This window comes from Nylanderia fulva, unplaced genomic scaffold, assembly GCF_048542155.1.
Source record: "Nylanderia fulva isolate GAGA-0341 unplaced genomic scaffold, ASM4854215v1 Scaffold16, whole genome shotgun sequence".
In the NCBI taxonomy this organism is placed as follows: domain Eukaryota; kingdom Metazoa; phylum Arthropoda; class Insecta; order Hymenoptera; family Formicidae; genus Nylanderia; species Nylanderia fulva.
In genome coordinates, this window is record NW_028189835.1 from 806,040 (window position 1) to 824,566 (window position 18,527).

The 18,527-nt window shown below is 32.9% G+C and overlaps 2 protein-coding genes and 1 long non-coding RNA gene across 6 annotated transcripts; 1 reads left to right on the forward strand and 2 right to left on the reverse strand.

Moving 5' to 3' along the window:
- Positions 1-21: 21 nt before the first annotated feature.
- LOC114928525 (uncharacterized) lies at positions 22-17,109 on the forward strand. The gene is given in 12 exon segments (XM_029299763.2): positions 22-195; positions 6,924-7,078; positions 7,959-8,088; positions 8,217-8,334; positions 11,156-11,234; positions 13,389-13,434; positions 13,680-13,785; positions 13,873-13,960; positions 14,063-14,289; positions 14,292-14,990; positions 15,133-15,336; positions 15,650-17,109. Coding segments are annotated over 11 exon segments (1,956 nt in total). The 5' UTR covers positions 22-195; positions 6,924-6,954; the 3' UTR covers positions 15,785-17,109.
- LOC146723919 (uncharacterized) lies at positions 4,450-7,717 on the reverse strand. Its single transcript, XR_014924273.1, has 2 exons — positions 6,226-7,717; positions 4,450-5,399 (listed from the first exon to the last, which is right to left on the reverse strand). It is a non-coding gene; the product is annotated as an uncharacterized LOC146723919 (long non-coding RNA).
- LOC146723920 (dynein light chain Tctex-type protein 2B) lies at positions 12,933-18,493 on the reverse strand. 4 transcript variants are annotated; one of them, XM_085480774.1, is made up of 5 exons: positions 18,240-18,327; positions 17,954-18,161; positions 17,545-17,678; positions 17,299-17,432; positions 12,933-13,003 (listed from the first exon to the last, which is right to left on the reverse strand). In XM_085480774.1, the coding sequence occupies exons 2-5, from the start codon at positions 18,121-18,123 to the stop codon at positions 12,959-12,961; spliced, it is 483 nt and encodes a 160-aa protein (XP_085336900.1). In that variant the 5' UTR covers positions 18,124-18,161; positions 18,240-18,327; the 3' UTR covers positions 12,933-12,958. The 4 variants fall into 4 exon arrangements, with proteins under 4 accessions (XP_085336900.1, XP_085336899.1, XP_085336898.1 ...); XM_085480773.1 differs by lacking the exons at positions 12,933-13,003; positions 18,240-18,327 and adding exons at positions 13,150-17,210; positions 18,398-18,493; XM_085480772.1 differs by lacking the exons at positions 12,933-13,003; positions 18,240-18,327 and adding exons at positions 13,150-17,210; positions 18,394-18,493.
- Between the last annotated feature and the right edge of the window lie 34 nt (positions 18,494-18,527).

The following is an 18,527-nucleotide window of genomic DNA, read 5'->3' on the forward strand; positions in this document are numbered from 1 at the left end:
GGATTCTGGCGAGCGGCGCAGCAAGTGTAAAGTGTAACCAGTCCTGGACGGACGGTCAATCCGGTGCCTCGTTCTCTCGATCAAGATCGATCGATTGGATTTGTCGCGTGAGCAAAGTCATCGGGAAGAAAACAAATCGAGAGAAAAAAAGTGATTTAGCCGGTGTGCGAATTTTGGATTACCCTTTCTCGCGAGGTAACAAAATAGTCAGTGTTTTGTAATATTTCTAAAGTTTACAGATATAAACTGAAAACTCTTGTTGATGCAAATTTAATTTTCTTAATTTAGATTTATTTAATATAACGTAGATAATTTGCAAATGTACCAATAATGCAAAAAATTGTCAAATTGTCTAAAAAAAAATATATATTTACAATAAATTTAAAGATACTTATAAAGAAATTGATAACAGATTTTTATGCATATCAGATTAAATATGGCAAGAAATTAAAAATTCAAAGTATTGCACGCAGAGATTAAAAGGCTATAAATTAAAATCACACTTAAAGCATAAATAATAAAAAAATTACTCAAATAATATAGATGTAACTTCCCATACAGCACACAAGTTTGCAGCAATATTGCAACAACATTGCAATATTGCAATGTTGTTGTTGCAATATTGCAATAACATTGCAATATTGCTGCAAACTTGTGTGCTGTATGGGTTCATTGTATATATATATAAATGAATTAAATATATTTTACTAATTAACAAAAACCGATAAATTAGCAATGTCAAAATTGAAAATTAATATTAATTAACTTAGCATAGAGCTTCTCTATGTAACATATTTATTTCTTTTATGTTACACCGCGTTATCACAACCCTATGTAAGTAATTAATCTTCCGTCACTGAAAAAACCTCGGTGGTTTTGAATGAATGACTCCAAACAGTGAGCGTCATTATACTACACATGTCATTGGTTAACATGCGATGATTCCTGACATTGCCAGGTTAAAAAAAGTTTATTCCCAGTCGGAAATTGTTCATAAGTCTTGTCGCGACTTATTATAGCGCAGAATAATTTAATAAAAAGTCACGCGTTAAGAGCTGCATTACGTATTATATATATACTGAAAGACTATTTATAAGTTTTATAGAGATTATTAAATTATTATGTAAAGTATCACTCTTACATCAGCAATTTTCAAGTAATTTGCGAGCAAATAAAATATATGTAATTGAACAATGTATTCATATGTTTTATTTATTTTTAAAATATAATATAATCTTTTTCCAAAATTTGTCGTTGTTTTACATATTTTTTGTGAATTAGAATTCTGCGGTTATTTTATAATTTTGCAAAATAAATATGTCACTTTTTAACTTAATTTTTTGTCATTATCGAATGATTTTATTTTACAAGAGAGCATTTTCTCTGTATGAAATTGAAGTTCTGAAATGCGACAGTTTATATGGAACAATCTGATATTAATTACAAGTCTGTAATGCAAGATTGTGATTTGTCTCTTCAAGTGTACGTAATACAGTAAGTAGATGATCGAAGATAGAGAAGGAAGGTCAAATTCCACTTTCCATCTTCGCAGATCTCTCAACCATGTTAGGTGCGTTTTAAAGACCGCTCGGAATAAATATCGGTATGCATAATTCATGCGTCACTACAGACATTACAATCTTCATTAAGATCTTCATAAATCATACATAAAACATAAAAATAACAATTAATAATAAATTAAAACTCTTTGACATATTGCAATATTTTATCTGAGTCGTAAGCGATCATCTCACCTTTGACACAATTACTAATTTAATTAAAAGAGAAGCTATAGTGCAAATTTTATGTGTGTTGAAATTTAAAACAGAATAATAATTTTTGGAACTTTTTTTGGTTTTATATAACTCTGTTTCTCCTCCATCGACACTACTCGACCTACGCTATATTATTACACGAGCAGATTTATAAAAGAAAAATAAATGAAACAAATTTGCAGCTGAGCTAAGAAAAAAAGGGGTCGCCATGCAACGAAAGTAGAAGCAAAAATAGGCGCAAAGCCAAAAACATATTGGCCCGCGGTTTATAATACTCACATCGTTGGGTTGGCATGCCAAAAATAAACATCGATATATCTTTCAGTGAGTTTTTTTACGATGTCGCGTAAAGCGATAAATTTGATAAAAAAAACTTTTATCCCCAAAATATTGTTCAACGTCAAAATTCTGTGCGTGTATCTCGTGCATATGTGTATGTTGAGATAAATTTTATATAGAAAAAATATGGTCCAAATACATCCGCTCTTTTTATTGTTTTTCGTACGTCAAATTATAACGAATTACGAGCGGTGCGATTACACAGCTGCCTGAAAACGGTTAATGACAGTCACGTGTACAAATTTTATCTTGGCACTGTGCACGCGCCAAGATTCACGCTTCGTTTACGAAACGTTTGCAAAATAGCTATATTACTAATTAAACAAAAAATCGAAAATATCATTAAAATGCCGTTAAAAATTTATTGCCCGTGTAAAATGTGCCGACAGCAGGAAATCTATTGAGAAACGGAAAAAAGATGAGTTATATTTAAACAGGTTAAACAAAGAACGGAGAATATAGTGACGGACAAAGACGGAGATGAGAAAGAGAGAGAGAGGAAATGAGATTCTGGGCGCCAGTTGGCTGGACCACCGCCACCCACGTAATGTCAAATGTCGCCCATTAAATATGCACGGGAGAGATTGGGGTTTCGTTTTTTTTTCTCTTTTCTTTTGAATACATGCTTATGTAACGTTAATAAACGACTGGCGCAATTTGTCAAAGTTAATAATGTCCCGTGATAAGTTTGCCGAATGTCAAACATTTTTTTAACACCTTCCTCGAATTCGCTATTTTATAACGAAATCCTTAAATAGAAAAGAAAAATGTATGAAAGTGTATATAGTAAACAGTGTGTTGCATCTTTTATACTTCTCTGTATTTATGTAAAATATATTTAAAATTCATAATTTAAAAAATTGATTATATTTGAAAAAATATTGATATTATTAACGAATTGCATTTTTCTTTCTGCTGTGTTAATTACACAGAATTGATAAAAACATTCGATATTATTTGATAAGCTCACATGGTTGAATTGATCAAGACCATTAAGATGAATACATATAAAACTTTTATGTGACTTTTCGTTCGTGCAATAGTCATATCTTATAAGAAGTATCGGACACGCGAGAATTTCTCATTGAATCTCGAGAACTCTAATAATCGTTCACGCACGTAATCAGTGGTAATATCATGTTTCAATTACGTTCGAGTTACCAGATCGAAATTATGTTGCTCAAGAATTTAAATCGGTACTTTCAATCAAGTCTTGTAATTTATAAGATGATAACTTCTCTCACGCACTCGTGCACGCAGACACAAATAATACGGATGTAATAAAAATTATTTAATAGTAATTATTTAAACATAAATTAGCTCCCGTAGATAAATATCATTTAAAAATAATTTTTTATTTATAAATTATGCATATATCCATATTTAATCTCATATAAAATAAAATAATATTATATTTTTTGATATTGCAAAATTAAATAATATAAAATACTGAAATAAACTTTCTCGCAAATATAATAAAACTTTTTTGACACAGCATTGATAAAAATTAAGTATAATAACTGCAAAAATAAATGAATTTTTACAGACAATTATTTGCATTAGTTTTCTTTCCAACAGGTTCTGACAACTACAAGGAAGATTTAAAAAATGAACTTTTATAATACTTTTGATCATTGTCATCAATTTTCTCAATATTTTCAACATTCAATGAATATTACCGAAACATGTCACAGGCCTTTTGAAATTCGATGAATACGAAATGAGAGGAAATCATTCATATGAGACCTATAATATCGATGCTTTACAGTCGTTTGCGCAATTGCGTTGTGAATGCAAATACAAAACTTTCTCCCGTTGACACAGACATGTAATCTTGCAATGTTTATATGTTTTCGTTGTCTCAAGTATGTCGAATAAATATGACACGGTAATCGATGTGTGATTCTATAATTAACAACATCAGGTATCATCAGACCATCATTATGCAACACACGTGTCTTCGCGTAGTATGTTGTAACATAGAATAGTGTATTCATAGTGCAGGATTCTAGAATATACTACAGCAGTAGTAACGACGTAACGTAATTACACAGTATTTACGTTGCTCTTCTCTCTGTCCAAGTCTAGCTTTCTACAACCAGCTACTAGCTTCGACCTTCGGTTCCTTCTCAGCCAAAGCTTGACAATTAACTGAATGAAAGCTTTAAGAGCCTTCTCATGTTGCATGTAGTAAATACAATCCCCCCACTCAAGTGTTCATTGACTTCGTATTATTAAGACAAATTGTAAATAAATAATATTTACATTTCAATCCATTAATTATGTCTATACGATTTTCTTTTGTCCCGAGAATACACTTGCTTTATTCGACAAAGTTTTCAACGAAAAGATATAAGATGCAACATCCGCGTATCTCCAACAATTTAAATCTCCATGTAAAAAAATATTACCATATTTAATCTCTCGTAATGCACACGTATACATTAACTTTGTGATATGATTTAAAGGGAAAAAGAACTGTGTTCCGGTCGACAAAAAAAAGGAGCGTATAAATTTTCTGGGAGATCATATCGCGTGGACCAAAGGCTGAATATAATTTCTCGCAGTATGAACGATCCTTCTTCCGTTTCTTTTCTCCTCGCAGCTTCCTCAAGTGTTCAAATGAGACGAAAGTGATTGCGCAAGATTCGCGATCAGTAACGCGCAGGTGCTGCGCTGTGAAATTATTACACTCGTGATTTTCTCCCTCAGTGAGCGAAAAATACACTCGTACGTATGCAAATTAAATTATCGCAATGAAGAAAAAAAATGACAACATTCCACGTGAGTGAAAGTCCCGCCATACTCTTATCATATAGAGGATTTACTAACTTAGAGATACGATTAGGTAGACTTTGTTCGAATTGCAGTCATCATTTCGATTGACACGATGACCTTGGAGGGCGCGGTAGCAAAGTCAATGATGATCTGCTTAAAGCAGTTGCATCGCTTCAATGGCGTAACTTAACTGCATCCGACAATTACACAAATTCTCCTAATTCGGGCTTCCAAACGCGTTGTTTGAAGTTTGTGATCGTTTTATCACTCTAGTCTCTTATCAGTTCTCCATATACGCGTCTTGTTAATAATGCGCGTTTAAAATGTATTTTTATTATTATTTAAAAAAATAATTTTATCGTACGATTTTTTTCTCGATCAAATAACTCGCTCAAATTTTAATTACGCCACTGCAATCGATACTGCTCATTCGAGCTGATCAAGTAGTTATGTGTGCTCTATATTAAGCCGAGAATGACGCGGCATACTTTGAAGTCAACTCGCCATCTGAAAGTAAAATTATACGATAAGATTCCTGAATGACACAGATTTTTTATTACGTCTTTTATAGCTCCCGATTTCTTGCACAAGTCTATTCAACTATTAAAATTATATTTGTGTCATACTTATAGATAATACATACAAATATAACTGATAATATTGTAATAAAAATACACCAGCAAAATTAATAATAAATAATATAATTCTTAAATTTCTAGGCATACTAATATAATTTTTATTAATATACAATGTATATTAATATAAAACGTATACATATAAATCAACATTAAAATTACTTTGCATGGAGATTTAATATTATTATATTGCAGTAATTATATACAACTCGAGCGAATTATTCGAGTAAAGAGAAAAATCGTACGATAAAATGATTTTTATGAATTATTATTATATTGGTAATATGCTGGAAAATAATGTTACAAGGTTCGACTTGAAAGTAATATGTATTCATCGTATATTGTGTTTTAGCTGGGAGTAATCTATCTTTAATGGTAATCTTGAGAAACATGTGTATACAGCTCAAGTGCCGTGTCATTAATAACTCGTAAGTCATAATCAAGGCAGCGATATTCGTCGCGGGGGCACAATACACGTAATTGACCTTGATCTGTATTCATCTGTCCTTGGACCGCTTCGCCCAAACTTGTTTTCAATAAAAAAGAGTCTGTCATTGTCGAGCTAACTTATTGTTAGATCGAGACGCTCTTTCTCTTTTACACCACGAGTAATCATATATTACTCAAATAAAAGTCGGAGGAATAGGAGTTGGAAAATTTACGTGTATTTCGAGATTTTAGGGGCCCCTCATACGAACCTCTTTAGCTGCCGATTCTTGGAAGGTCTCCTTGGCCCGATGGCCTCATTCGCATTGATGCCTCCTCCTCCACCGGAATAAATACAAGACTACTTGGCACTTCCGCCGAATTAGTTTCCAGGCTCATCTCTTAATCCAGTTTCATGTATATTTTAAACATAATAGATCAGTTTCTGCGAGACTCCCGACAATGCATTACGATATATTTGTAATAATATGGAACGCCAGCGCAACAAAATCATTCAAGTCACATATGTGACAAATTTCAAGTCTTTCCTCTAATATATTTTGTCAAATGGCCAAATAATACGTTTGAAGAAATTGCTTTTACGAGCGAGACAAAAAGCGTGCATGCGCGACGGAAATCATGAAACTACACCCACACTCGAGCCTAAAAGTGGCCGTTCTGGCTCGCGAGTGTTTGCGCTTGTCCATAAACCGGCTTCGAGTGGCGAGTGCGAAAGTTTCTGCGAAAGTCTGTAGAGATCCGAATATCTGTGTGTGAATATCAATTCTATTTATAACTGCAGACGTCTATAAGTAGCGCGGATGTTGCAAGAAATATCTATCCACCCTCGTTACTCGGTACCAAGGATTATTATTTAAGAGATCGATTCGATGAAAGAAGAAAAATGATGACGATGAAATTAATCGGAATGTCGAAAAATCCAACACCTCGACGTTACGTCTACTTATAGATTTCGTGAGGCAGGGCTTTAGAACAACACAATGTCGGCAGCTGTAAGAGAGCGGACGACGACGCACACCAGCAGGAAGCTCGTGACTCATGGCGGTCCTATATCTGGCCAGAGAGACGGAGCAGCTACGGCTAGCAGCCTCGAAAACAACTTGGGTAAACCTTTAAATGTGCCACCGGAGATGTGTAACCCTATCTACCCGTTGTTCTCTTTTCCCGAGTCCGCTCTTTTATTCGCGCTCTTCTCATATTTGCAAGTCTTGACAAATAAATGAGCTACGAACACAATTCATCAAATTTTTAACGACACAACTACTTTCACTTTGCCTACTGATCGATATAAATTGATATTCCTAATAATACATACATTTCTCATATTCGCAAGTCCTGTCAAATAAATTAGCTACGATTCATCAATTTTTTAAGGACACAACTACCTTGAGTTCTCCTACTGATCGACATAAACTGACATAATATGTATTGAAATTTAGTGTGGTATCGCCAGTAGAAAATTTTCATTTTAATTTATTTAATTGACCAAAACTGGCATCACTTTATTGTATGAAAAATTACATAACGTTTTAACCACTGCTTGTGGTCCTTATCAAATGTAGATAGAATCAAATCATTGGTGATTGCAAATTTAACAGAGATTAAACATTTTTCATGTCGGTTAACTTGACAGACGAAACGAACGATTGTTGTAAGTGTCAAAATTAATACATCTTTGATTCTATCTACATTTGATAAGGACCACAAGAAACGTTATGTATAACTTTTCATACAATAAAGTGATACCAGTTTTGGTCAACTAAATAAATTAAAATTCTTGATAAAATATTGATTTGCATATTAATGTAAATACGATACGATAGCTTAATGAGCAATAATATTTTAGTGACGTCTGTATTTGTATATAATTGTCTGTATTATCTACTCGGATTCGCGTTCTCTCGGCTTCACTATTCATTACTTCATGCCTCGTTAAAGCAGGGTGAATGACGACATGTTAAATTGGTTCGTTTGGCTCTTTCAGACGCACTTCTCGAGGATCTACAGACGAGTGTCTCGAGAAGTGCCACTCCTAGTCGAGACAGAGCACTCGCACCCCAAGTCGAATATCGGGTAGCTGCCAACCCTATTAGAGTATTCTCCGAGGGAGGCAGGTGAGAGGACAAAGTAGTGCGAATTAGACGATAATTTGAACAATTAACGCGTCTCTGCTCTGTTATACTTTTTATATCAAAAATATAGATAGAAAAAATATTCAGATTTTTAAAAACATTATTTTTAGACCTATATCTCCAAATCGTTCAAAGGTGACTACCACTGAAAAATTTGTGAGCACTGGACCAACCGGCACGTCTAGCGGCATCCCGGGATTAGAATTTCTAGACGAGGAACTGAAAGACGTAAGTTTTCTAATTAAAATAATGCATGTCATTAAAACTACAATTCTATCATGAGCGCAATATTCAATAATTATAATGACTGAAAAACAATGTAATTACTCGCATATTAATTTAAAACTCTGCTAGATTTTTACAATATTTCATTTTAAAAAAATTATATAAATCTTTCGACAAGAGTTTAGACAAAAAATTCATTTGTATGTATCATTTAATTTTACTTTTAATATTGCGTTGTTATTTACCGGGAAAACAAATTCGATCACTTAAAGAATGATAAAATGCATGTAATATAAGCGTCTAGAGTATGATTTGTGGTGATTATGGTTCTTTTTATTACTTGGTATAAATATTAGCCCGAGGATAAAATCTAGAAGCAGGAAAGAATTATAATCTCGACACACGTCGCATGAAATTACATAGACATCAATGGCGCCGGTTCTTGCATAAAAAAATGCGTACCGTGATCAATGCATGCAAGAAACTAGTTTCGCATACCATCATATGTGCCGAGATTACTAAATATGCTATATTAAACAGAAAATCACCATTTGATGCTAATTAAGTGAAGTTATATTTAAATAATCGGCTCCAGTAAGCAGAAAATAAAAATTCGATTAATAAAAACTGTATTATTTCAGTAACATAACAAAATGTCGAAAATATTTCGTCTTAATTAAATTAGAAGATTTTATCTCTTAATTTTGAATATTTCGAAAAAATTGCAATCTTAGGTCCATCGTACAAAATCATCAAATGTACAAATATCAATTAATCATATCAAAACATGAGCATATAGATAATCTACAGTGATAAAATGTGAATAAATAGATACTCGATGATATATAATATTATCATTAATAACTTGTATAACATGTGTCTCTCATTATCATTTTCCACCAATATTGTTATTAACAAAGATTTTATCTGCCATACTGTATAAATGAAGCAGATTTTTTTTCATCATAAACTATTGATCATTTTTCTGTTAACACCCACATAATGGGTTTTACGCGTTCCGCTGGAGTTCCAATTATACGCCACGCAGATTGCATCGTTTATGTATTCGCCCCGAGGTGCAAGTGCCGTGTCGGTGCATCTAACGAACGTTTAATGTTGGCCTCGTCGTTGCGTTAGAAGGATGAAAAGAGAGACCGCGGGGGAATAAATGAGATCACACTTATACTTGAAACCGCGAAGTAATCAACGCGTCTCGTGTCACATCCCCGAACATTCGAACAAGAAGAAGAAGGAAGAGCTAACGCTAAGAACAAAAATAGATATACCGTATAATTTCATTACATAGTCGCGCGGGCGACTAACTAACTTGTCCAAGCCAAATCACGATTGTCTGACAATCCTTTCACTCTTGCATTTATTTGTCGACCTTCACGCGAAACTTTAAAAAATACTTAATATGCAAAAAAATATAAGATGTTGTAAATTGAAAATTTTTTCGTTTTCTTTTAATACATCGCACATGAAAAATAAATGAGATAATTAAAATGCAAAGTAAAACGCTATTAGTTTTTCGACATGTATGATGGTACAAAGATAATAGCAGAGTGATAATTTGCATTCTAAATTGCATAGTCGAGCGTGAATATTTTCTAAGAGGCTTCTAAAAAACAAGAATAACGATATGTTTCTCGCGCATTCTCGATTTACTCGATCGTATATAGTCTGGGAAGAGAGAAACGCGTTGTAAAACGACTATGCTTTGCTCCGTAAAGATTTTCCGGACTGCCTCATAGTAATAATACTGCTATTTTACGCGATATATTAAACATTAGAAAATCACATTGAGGAGGATCGGACCGGAGAGATGATTGCAACCTTCGCCGATCATACGCCTTATAATCCGACATCCGATGAAAATAAATTGGTTTGCTCGTGCTCCTTTGCACACACGCTAACCGGATGTATCTTCGAGCTAACGGGCTCTTAAGATCTCTAAACGATTCTGTCTATCGTCATACGTAAAACGATAAAATGTATAATAAGATCTATAAAATTTCTACACGTGTTACTCGTATCATTTCGCTGTTTCTGGCAGAATTCGCTATTAATTTAATGATGATGACAAATAGTGCAAAGTGGCAAATTAAGTTTCTAAAAAGCACACGGAGGGAATTTTCTCTTAGAATTTATCCTTGAAATTCGTGGTAAACGCAAGACAATATTGGAAGATTTTTTTTTAATATTAATATCCCCACAATAAGATATAAAATATATGTTGGATTAATTTTACTAAAACATTTATAGCAATATTTCAATAATTTTAAAATATTTGAAAAACTTATTCTTTAAGTATTTTAATTAAAATAAATGATGTCAAAAAGTGATAAACATATAAAATATTTTATATAAATTTTACAATGAAGTATGCTATTTTCAATTTTAACTTATAATCTTTCATGATAATTTGAACATGCAGCATTATTAGCAAACATGATAAAATTATTAGTGAACTTTGTGGTAAAATATAAGGAAAAAAATCTCTTCACGAAGCACAAAAAATAAGATGTTTGTCGTAATACACTTGGATGACGTTAGCTTTTTCTGCATAGCTGCAGAATTGAAACACAATCATCGTTCCGCGGAATTTGAATGCTGTTACCGATCCGCCCATGCATTTTACGCAGGATACTCGTAATGAGAGTCTTATAAGGAGAGTCCCAGTGCTGACACTGCCCACGCATTGCTCGCACTAATTTCTTACGATTGGATCGCGATGCTGAGCATAATGAGGGATGGCCTGAATGCCTACGCACATTCATATGAGAGATTCCGTTCCATAACATTCTCTCTTGTTTATTCGCAGGTCCAACCCGGTCAGAGCAAAACGATAGCGTACAAACAGGTGTCGTATCAATACAACAAGGACTTGGACGGGAAACCAGGTGAGAAAGTCTATACATTAAATATTGAACTAGAAAAGAATCTCAAGATCCCTTGAGACAGGCAACACGTTGATCGCGTCTCGGGATCGTGAACGCGAAGCGATGGCGGAAGGTAGGGAGCCGGTTGCTCGTGTCGCGCCTTTTAAGGCGCGTGACGGCCTTGCCTGGTTTACGGTTAATTGATAATGAAAAAAGTCAAGCGGATCTCTCTCTTTCTTTCTCGCAGATTTGTGCGCTATACATGATCTTCGATGCAATTCCAGTTATATCTCGCGCAGAGTATTGGCGAGATCGCACCTGAAGATCGAGAATGCGAACCTTACCTTATGATCTCTCGAAAGAGGACAAAAATTAAAATCGAGCTCCCCAAAGAAAATTTGAGCCTCTAATTTTTAGGAAATTTGGTAAACATATTTCGAATAATTTAATACGGCTACATGCAAGCATTTTTTATATAAATTAAGTCTGCAAAGAGTATTATTGGCAAGATCGTACTTGAAGATCGAGAATGCGAACCTTACCTTACTGTAATCTTCCTGATGATGATCTCTCGAAAGAGAAAAAAAGTTTCCCCGGAAAAAATTTGAGCCTTTAATTTTTATAAAATTTGATAGACATTTCGAATAATTTAATACGGCTACATATGTAAGCATTTTTTATGTAAATTAAGTTTTCAGAGTATTGGCGAGATCACACCTGAAGATTGAGAATACAAACTTTATTTTATGATCTCTCGAAAGAGGGAAAAAATAGGAATCAAGTTCCTTCGAAAATAATTTGAGCCTCCAATTTTTATAAAATTTGGTAGACATATTTTGAATAATTTAATACGGCTATATATAAACATATTTTTATGTAAATTAAGTTTGCAAAGAGTATTAGTGAGATCACACCTGAAGATCGAGAATGCAAACTTTATTTTAGGATCTCTCGAAAGAGGGAAAAAATAAAAATCAAGTTCCTTCGAAAATAATTTGAGCCTCCAATTTTTATAAAATTTGGTAGACATATTTTGAATAATTTAATACGGCTATATATAAACATATTTTTATGTAAATTAAGTTTGCAAAGAGTATTAGTGAGATCACACCTGAAGATCGAGAATGCAAACTTTATTTTATGATCTCTCGAAAGAGGAAAAAAATAAAAATCAAGTTCCTTCGAAAATAATTTGAGCCTCCAATTTTTATAAAATTTGGTAGACATATTTTGAATAATTTAATACGGCTACATATAAACATATTTTTATGTAAATTAAGTTTGCAAAGAGTATTAGTGAGATCGCATAAATATCGAAAATGCAAACTTTATCTTCCGATCTCTCTGATTGATCTCTTGAAAGAAAAAAAAATAAAGATTAAATTCCCCGAAGAAAATTTAAACCGCTAATTTTTATAAAATTTAGTAAACATTTTAAAATATGACATGTAAGCATTTTTGACGTAAATTAAATTTGATAGAATTGATGTTGAAATAATGGATAAAAATGTTTATAAATTAAAAAAGAGAGTTGCGCAAAACACGCATGCAAATATTTATCGTTTGTTATTCGTCAAATTTTATGAAAATTTGAAAAAAAATCTTTGGAACTTTACTTACCTCTATTATAAAGAAGTCTGATGTGGGAGCGAAAAAGTTCTCCTTGTGATTCTGTATTTGGCAAAGATATGGTCGTAGTTCATGTTCTTCGTGGTCACACATAAGCGTAGCCATATTAGGACCGCTTATAACAGAAGGTTGACCCGATTTCTTCTTACCTCCGTTGTTCTCTTGAAAAAAAAGAAAGAATGAGGAATAAAGGAGAAAAAGGACAGGGACGATAAAGAGATAAAGTAAAAGGTAGACACATTATACTGGAAGGACAAAAATGATTATCATTGGATCAGTAGGTGAAAATATTCGTGGACCAGAAATATATCATTGTTAACTACCTTAAATTTATTGCTAAAATAGTTGGCGTTATAAAATTTTATAAAATTAAAATCGATAATTACTGCAGCTCTTATACGTGACATTTCATGATTGTTCAAATGCTAAGTATACTTAGACTGAAAAGTATTTATAAAATTTTCGATCACATCATTTTCCTGGAAAAAACATCGCACTGTTCAATCGCAATGTGGTAACGTCATTAAATGATTCATTGTGTTTCAGATTCGTGGGCCATATCAGAAAACAAACGGCCTGGCGCGCCCTTGATGTAAGTATAAAGTTCTACCTCATAAGTCCCAAAATATCACTGGTTTCTGAAGAAATGCCAAACGACTTGGTTGCGCAGAGCACTCTTTCCATAAAAATAAAAATAAAAATGCATATTTCTTTTCCGATTGTGTTTAATAATTCACGCACATTCAAAAGAAATTTATCGCAGACATAATACAAAGAAAAGCTTTTTTATCACTATACTAAAATTTACATGTATGAAAAGAGTTTATATGTTTACAGTGACGACATCCATGAAACTTCTTACGAGGAAACTAAGACTCCAGCTTTATCTACATATCAAAGTCCAGAACCGATTATTAAAAAATCAGTGGTCAACAGAGAACTGGTAACTAAAAGAGTATATTAAATAAAGCGTAAAAATTTAGCATGTGATATTAGCACTTTAACAGCGATGTGTAACTGTATCTATCAGATCTATGGCGACAGTTCAACGTCTCATTCGAAACAAACCTCTCCTCTGTCAGGAACTCAGAGGGATGTCAAGTACATCCAAGAAACTAGTACGTACATGTTATAAATTATCTACAAAAAAACTATATACATAATATATATCTGAATGTTGACAATGGCATCAAACAAATAAAATTCTTCGCTTCTGCAAGGTTCCTACCAAGCTGATCCACGATCGACTCAAAGCGTAACTACAGTACGCACAAGTACACCGCAAGAATACAAAACTATCGAATACGTGTCGACGCCAAGTCCGGCGATACCGATCAACCTGCAACCAGGTCCGAACACGAAGGTAACCACCACGATCAAGACGTACACGTACGAATTGCCAGGATCGCCGGAAACCTATTTACCAGGGTGGCAGTGTGCCAAGAGGTAAACGTTGTGCTGCCCGGTGATCAAACTATCACGTACACCTTACCAGGGAGAAGCAGCACAACTGCAACTACTGACAAGACGGTCACCTATCAAACCGTGACGGAGAATGTACCTCCCGATCCCCCGGTCAGATACAATAGCCCGACGTCGACCGATGTCACCGAGAAGTCCACGACCATTCATAAGGAGGCGAAATTCTATCGCGAGGAACTTCTCGACGATCGTCCCGGTTGGAAGCCTTCCAACGTTTACCAACGCAACGCGCCAACGCCAACAAATCTGGAGACCAAGACCACCGTGACCGAGAAGTACTACCAGGTCGACGATAATTATCCCAACGGTCACGGACCGGTCGATCGTCCGGATTATCCCAGGATATATCAGAATCAACCTCCTACCGTTGAACACACCAAGAGCATCAAACGGATCGAGGAGTACAGATCGGACAGGCATCCGACGTCCGATAAATCGGACAAAGTGACGACGACGGCTTATTGGGGTCCACCCAATACGACGATTTACAAATTCTCGAATACTACGACGACGGTACCGCCGGGCAAGAATGCGGATGATCACGAGGTCCTCCTGCCGAAACCGTTTCCGACCGGTGTCCAAATGTATCCCACTAAGCCAACCAGCAACGGCGAAGGACCACCGGCAAAACTCGAAGACCTCATGGCTTCCTTCTCCGACTCTGAGGTAAAGTAATTCATGTTAATCATATAATTGTATATTATAATTGGAAATATATTAATTATATAATTATAAAGAGTAATTCGTTATAATTATTTGCCGAACGATAATAAGAGTTTCTATATAATATTTTATCTTGTGTATTCAGCGTGAAGTAGTGGAGGATAGAGAGTGGCAAGAACGTCAGAATAGCAAAGGATCATCATCCAAGAAGAAAGAAGTCGATTTTATCCCGCATACTCCGCCGAAGGTCAAAAGCAAGAATGTTGCCAGCACACCGGTCTATTATCCTCCTGGCTCGGCAGAATTCACCAAGAAGGAAGAATCTAGTGCAGCCATGTCGCAAGCTAGTGTAAGTTAATATATTATACAATACAGAATGATCCCAAATTTGATATAAAATTATTCTAATAAACATTGAAAAGACAAAATTATATATAAATATTATATTATACAATAATAATTCAGCAATCACTCTTCAGACCAGAAATGATGAGCACTTTCATTATCCAAATTTTAATTCATTGTTACATTGCAATGTTACTTATCAATCGGTCTAGAGTCTAGAGAAAAAATGCATTTTCTTAGTTTCCTGTATTTCTAAAAGAAAGAGTTTCTTAATTGATGCTTGATTTTAATTAATTATTATTTGCACCATTTTTCAGGGAGGATGGCAAAAGGCAAGCGGAAAGTATGAATATGAGGCTTCTAGCAAAAGCAAAACCAAAACCAGCAAGGGAGGTGCAGTCGTCCCAGTTTGCCTGCCGTTATGCTGCGCATTGCCATGCGTTATTATGTAATTTAATTTTTGCATTAACATATATATATTAATTAAGCACATAATACGGTCTGAAACATCTAATATCACAATATAATAAAGAAAAATATAGCCTGCAACAGATAAGAACAAGAATTAAATACAAAACTATACATAGTTTATGTTTAGAGCACGTTATAAGTTCTTTTTTTTATATTTTTTTGTCACTAATAAGTACAGCCATTTAAATTACATATTCTGCTTTTTCCTTTCGAGATCTAAACATATATATATACATGTCTTTTAGTTTTCTTATTTTAAATATAAAAAATGCGACTGAAAGGCACAGACAAATATGTATATGTGTTAATATAACATATGACAAAATTACATATATAATAAGCAAATAATCAAACAAACTTATCATAAAAGAGTAGTTTTATGTATTAACATACTTAGACACCCAGACAGCACTAAATTATTTTTAAATGATGACTTAAAGGTGATATTTAAAAAAAACAATAATTTTAGAAACGTTTAATATCTTTTAGAAATCTTTCGTCGAAAAAGTAACTCGAAAGACATCTTTTTGTCCTCTTTGTTTTTTATGCTGTTTGGATATATACTTTGTAATAACAAGTGTTTCCAAGTTATATTTATTTATATAATTATTATTGTTCTAAGTCTTAATTATCTCCTTCAATGGCAAATTAATGAATTTTTTGGAATGTGCTGCAATGTAAAATTTGCTATTATAATATAAATAAAAAATTAAAATTAATAGTATGATGCACAATAGATTTTTTAATTAATTATAATTTTTATTAATATATTTTTGTATTTTTATTTATATTGCCTGTTATTACGCAAATAAATTATGTCTATATATAACACTAATTGTAAGCTTCATTCAAATTGTAAAATTAGAGTTGTTTTTTTGCAAAATAAATATTAAAATTTGTTACAAATAAGAAATATTATTAATGCTATTTTATGAGATACTACTACTTAAAAGTTTTTTTATCAATCTCAAATTACTTTTTCCAAAAAATATTAAAAATATGTATGAAGCGAACAAATCATGACAATAAGTTAAATATTGTAACAAGTAGGATAAATAATTTTTAATTATATTGTACTACCGTGAATTATGGTGCTATAATAATTTTAGTATTAAAACCAGTTATGTAAATGAAAAATATATCATTGCAAACACAGTTATGTATATCCCTCTCTGTCTCTGAATATAAATATTATTTGTAATTATATGTAAAAAAAATTGTGTCATATAACATGTGTTGCATATGTGTTAATACGTATGATAATAATAGACTGTATTTTAATAAATTCGATATTTTTAAACAATAATATTTATCCACTCATGCTCACTTTTATGCATTCTCTCTTCAGAACATGTCTTTTTAATAAAAATAAACTGCATAAACTATAGCCATGCAGAATATAGTATCCTGAAAAACAACATGCAATTAACCGTGAAAAAATATATATAAGTATCAAATTATGACAATAGGTGAAAGATGTAAGGTGTATCCTTACATTGATAAAACTATCATAAGCGTATGTATCAGCTTCTGCATCCCAAATGCATCTTGTGCCTATTTTTACACCAGCACCATGTTGCTGTCCCAAAACCACATTGACAATATATTTATATCTTTTGAACTGTAAGTCTATAAAACATATGAGAAAAAAAAATACATAGAATGAAATATTTACCATAAAACTTTAAATATAATAATAAATGTAAGTAATTCATAAATATGCAAGAAAAGCAAATATTACCTTTGATTCTTCTTTCAATAACATCTGCTATATCTTTGGTCCATTGAGCAGCTGCCTGAGCATCATATGATTTTGTTGCAAGTTGATCAAATAATACATCATGTATTATCTCTTTTGCACTTAAAGGTTTAAATCTGTATTAAAAATATTTCCATGTTATTTTAATTAAACTTAGAAAAGAACATTGACTATCAATAATGTAATTATTTAAAAATAGCTAATTTAATAAGACTGATCTATTTATCTTTCAAATCATATTGTATATATATCATTATTACATATAATATTGTATATTATTATTATTATTATTATATATTATTATATAATATCCTTTTTTATTTATATATTATATTATATTATTGGTATAAGAAATAATCGTATCTCTTGATCTCTTAATAAACCGGCTTACTTTTCGTGAAGAGGCGGTCGAATTTGATAAACTTGTTGCTGAGCTGTTTCCTCGACATCTTCGAGGACCTCCAAATTTACATCCTTCTTTTCCTTCTCCTGTGCTATATCCACTGCCTCTTGTACCGGGTTACGTTTCACAGAATGCGTTGCTCGCTTTCCCTCTGCCATTTATGATAGATGACCGTCAGTTGTCAGCGCTGACAGTACTGAAAAATTATTTATGTATTCTTTTTATATTCATATATAATTATTGATAAAACAAAATAGCTTGGATCCACACACACTAATTATCTATAAGAATGTCATTCAAGTTTGTTTGTCAATAAAGTCAACCATGTTGATGACAAACACCAACAAACCAAACTGACACATACATGTTTACGTATATATATGTATTCTGTATGTAATAAATCAATAAACTTCTGTCCTTTTACTTACGTACATGACGTATATATGACAGGATAGTTATAAGCATTATTTTTATTTAATTATCATTTTTTAAACAAGTAGATGTGCAGCTGATTATCAGAAAAAGTTTAAAAAACAAGAAAAAATATTCTTTCAGAGTGCGT

Coding starts and splice junctions, on each gene's coding strand:
- LOC146723920 (XM_085480773.1), bottom strand. CDS start 18,123: ATGGCAGAGGGAAAGCGAGCAACGCATTCTGTGAAACGTAACCCGGTA. Junction 17,679..17,953: donor CGACCGCCTCTTCACGAAAA/GTAAGCCGGTTT, acceptor TTTTTAATACAG/ATTTAAACCTTTAAGTGCAA. Junction 17,433..17,544: donor TATTGAAAGAAGAATCAAAG/GTAATATTTGCT, acceptor TATGTTTTATAG/ACTTACAGTTCAAAAGATAT.